This window comes from Phacochoerus africanus, chromosome 11, assembly GCF_016906955.1.
Source record: "Phacochoerus africanus isolate WHEZ1 chromosome 11, ROS_Pafr_v1, whole genome shotgun sequence".
In the NCBI taxonomy this organism is placed as follows: Eukaryota; Metazoa; Chordata; class Mammalia; order Artiodactyla; family Suidae; genus Phacochoerus; species Phacochoerus africanus.
Window position 1 is genome coordinate 3,987,344 of NC_062554.1, and position 2,606 is coordinate 3,989,949.

The following is a 2,606-nucleotide window of genomic DNA, read 5'->3' on the forward strand; positions in this document are numbered from 1 at the left end:
AATGATAGGGAGAGTAAAAGGAACAGTGTCAGTTGTGCTTCTAAAAGAAGAAAAGGGAAGACAAACTTGTTGTAGAGTTGCGGTAGGTCTTTCAGTGTTGCTGCAGTGGTCTGAAGACATGGAACAGGTGTAATCAGCACCCCACAGTATGGGGCAGGGGCAGGGATCAGCCCCCACAGGAGAAGCTGCAGCACAAAGGGAAGCTTATGAAGGATGCTTGGATGCAGTCGACTCTAGACTGAACTTAATCAAAAGCGTGTCATGAAGCTGTTTTTTTACTAACTGGAGACGTTGTTAGAAAATAGAGGCGGCTCATAACTCAGGTTACAACCATGCTGTTTTAATTACTGCCTGTGATGGTTAAAGCAAACACACATTCTGGGGCCAGCGGAGAGTCACGGGCAAGGCAGAGAGCTCTTCATTCTTGACACAGTGTCACCAGGCCCACTCTGATCATCCTGAATGAGTTCCATGGTGGGCGAGAGAACCCCCTTCTGTTCATTGCGCAGCCGTCAGCACATCCTCCAGAGTTTGGCATTTTGATCGCCAAGCTATATCCTGTAGCTTGGAATGTCCAAAAGTTATTATAACTAAAATCTAACTTAAAAAAAAAGTATTTTCAATTAAAACTTCCCACACTCAACTTGCCTCACTCTCCTTTGTGTCTTACAACCACACTTTTCTTAAGTCATCCAAACCTATGACTCTTACCCTCAGCTTTCAGTTGTGTCAGTTTCATTGCAAAGAATAGAAGCTCTTGGATTTTCATACATTGATTTCTGATTTTTGATTCTATTTTTGATGGAGCATTAGGGATCAGCTACACTGTAAATTACAACTCTGAAATATGGGACAATCCTATGATGAAATCCTTTCTAAGGATATAAACAGATGTTTTAATTACTACGTGACCTACATTTTCTTGCATTTTGGCTGACTTAGAGTTTTGACCTTTTTAAGTTTTTATTTATTTGCCTAGAAGAAAATCCACGAAGAGAAAGCTAAACACCCGATGCTGGGTATGCCAGCATACAATAAGACGGATGTCCACCCGTCCACCTTCATTCTCATCGGCATTCCTGGACTGGAGGCTGCTCACATCTGGATCTCCATCCCCTTCTGTGTGGGCTACCTTTTGGCCCTCCTGGGAAACTGCTCTCTCCTCTTTATCATCAAGACAGACTCCAGCCTCCACGAGCCAATGTACCTCTTCCTCCGCATGCTGGCTGTGGCTGACCTTACTGTGCGCACCACCGCCGTGCCCAAACTTCTCAGTATCTTCTGGTTCCATGACAGAGAGATTCGCTTTGAAGCCTGCCTCACCCAAGTGTTCCTGATTCACTCCATGGAGTCTGGCTGCTTCCTGGCCCTGGCCTTTGACCGCTGTGTAGCCATTTGTAATCCGCTAAGACCCTCCGCTCTTCTGACCCGCGCTGGGACTTGGGGGGTGGGTCTCGCTGTTGTGCTCCGGGGCACAGCCCTCCTTGGTCCTCACCCCTTCCTGCTGCGGTGGCTGCCCTGCTGCAGAACCAAGGTCCTTTCCCACACCTACTGTGAGGTTATGACCCTCGTCAAGATCGCCTGTGCGGAGACGGGAGTCCTCAGCGCCTACAGCCTCGCTGCTGCCTTCCTTACAGGAGGAGTGGACTTCCTCCTGATCATTTGTTCCTATGTGCTCATCCTCCACGCTGGCTTCCACCTCCCGTCCAAGGATGCCCGTCTCAAGACCTTGGGCACCTGCGGCTCCCATGTGTGTGTGATCTTAGTGTCCTATACCCCAGCCTTCTTCTCTTTTCTCACCCACAGGTTTGGGCACCACGTGGCAGCCCATGTCCACATATTTGTGGCCAACATCTACCTTCTGGTCCCCCCCATGGTGAACCCTGTCATCTATGGGGTGAGGACCAAGAAGATCCGGGACAGGTTCCTTAAATTTTTCAGTTCTTCAAAACCTCTGAACTAAATCTGCTTAGTTGCTGAGTAAGAGATGAACAAATTATATAGTTTCTGCCTTGGAATTTGTGGTTTCTTCATTCAGTTCCTTTTGTTGTCCTGAGGGATTAGGTATTTCTGTGGGAAGTAACTCATCCAAAGATAGGTTCTGTGTTATAAGAAACACTACATTGAGGCAGATATATTACCAAGGAGGACTCTTTATCAAAATATTAAAATATCATTCCCTTAAAAAAAAACCTAACAAATCTACGGAGAATTATCTGAGGCTAAAAATAAGAGATATTTCAAAACAATAGGATGTGTACAATCACACATCTGTGGTTTGCTTTTTTTTGTCTTTTTAGGACCGCCCCTGTGGTATACGGAGGTTCCCAGGCTAGGGGTCCAATCCTGCAGCACAGCTCACAGCAACACCGTATCCTTAACCCACTGAGCGAGGCCAGGGATTGAGCCCGCATCCTCATGGATAGTAGTCGGGTTCGTTTCCACTGAGCCACAGCAGGAACTCTGGTTTGTCACTTTAGACTTTATCAGATTTAGAAATTTTTCCATTTTACTCCAGTGCTTTCTTCTTGACTCAAGTACCTTCTTTCAGCACCTTCTCAGTGAGAGTCTTTTGAGGCTAGCTCTTCTGTTATCCAGTCTAAAGA

The 2,606-nt window shown here is 46.4% G+C and overlaps 1 protein-coding gene across 1 annotated transcript; it reads left to right on the forward strand.

Annotated features, from left to right (window-relative positions):
- The first annotated feature begins 1,021 nt into the window (after positions 1-1,021).
- On the forward strand, positions 1,022-1,963 carry LOC125111404 (olfactory receptor 52D1-like). Its single transcript, XM_047753349.1, has one exon. The coding sequence runs from the start codon at positions 1,022-1,024 to the stop codon at positions 1,961-1,963; it is 942 nt and encodes a 313-aa protein (XP_047609305.1).
- The last annotated feature ends 643 nt before the right edge of the window (positions 1,964-2,606 follow it).

Coding starts and splice junctions, on each gene's coding strand:
- LOC125111404 (XM_047753349.1), top strand. CDS start 1,022: ATGCCAGCATACAATAAGACGGATGTCCACCCGTCCACCTTCATTCTC.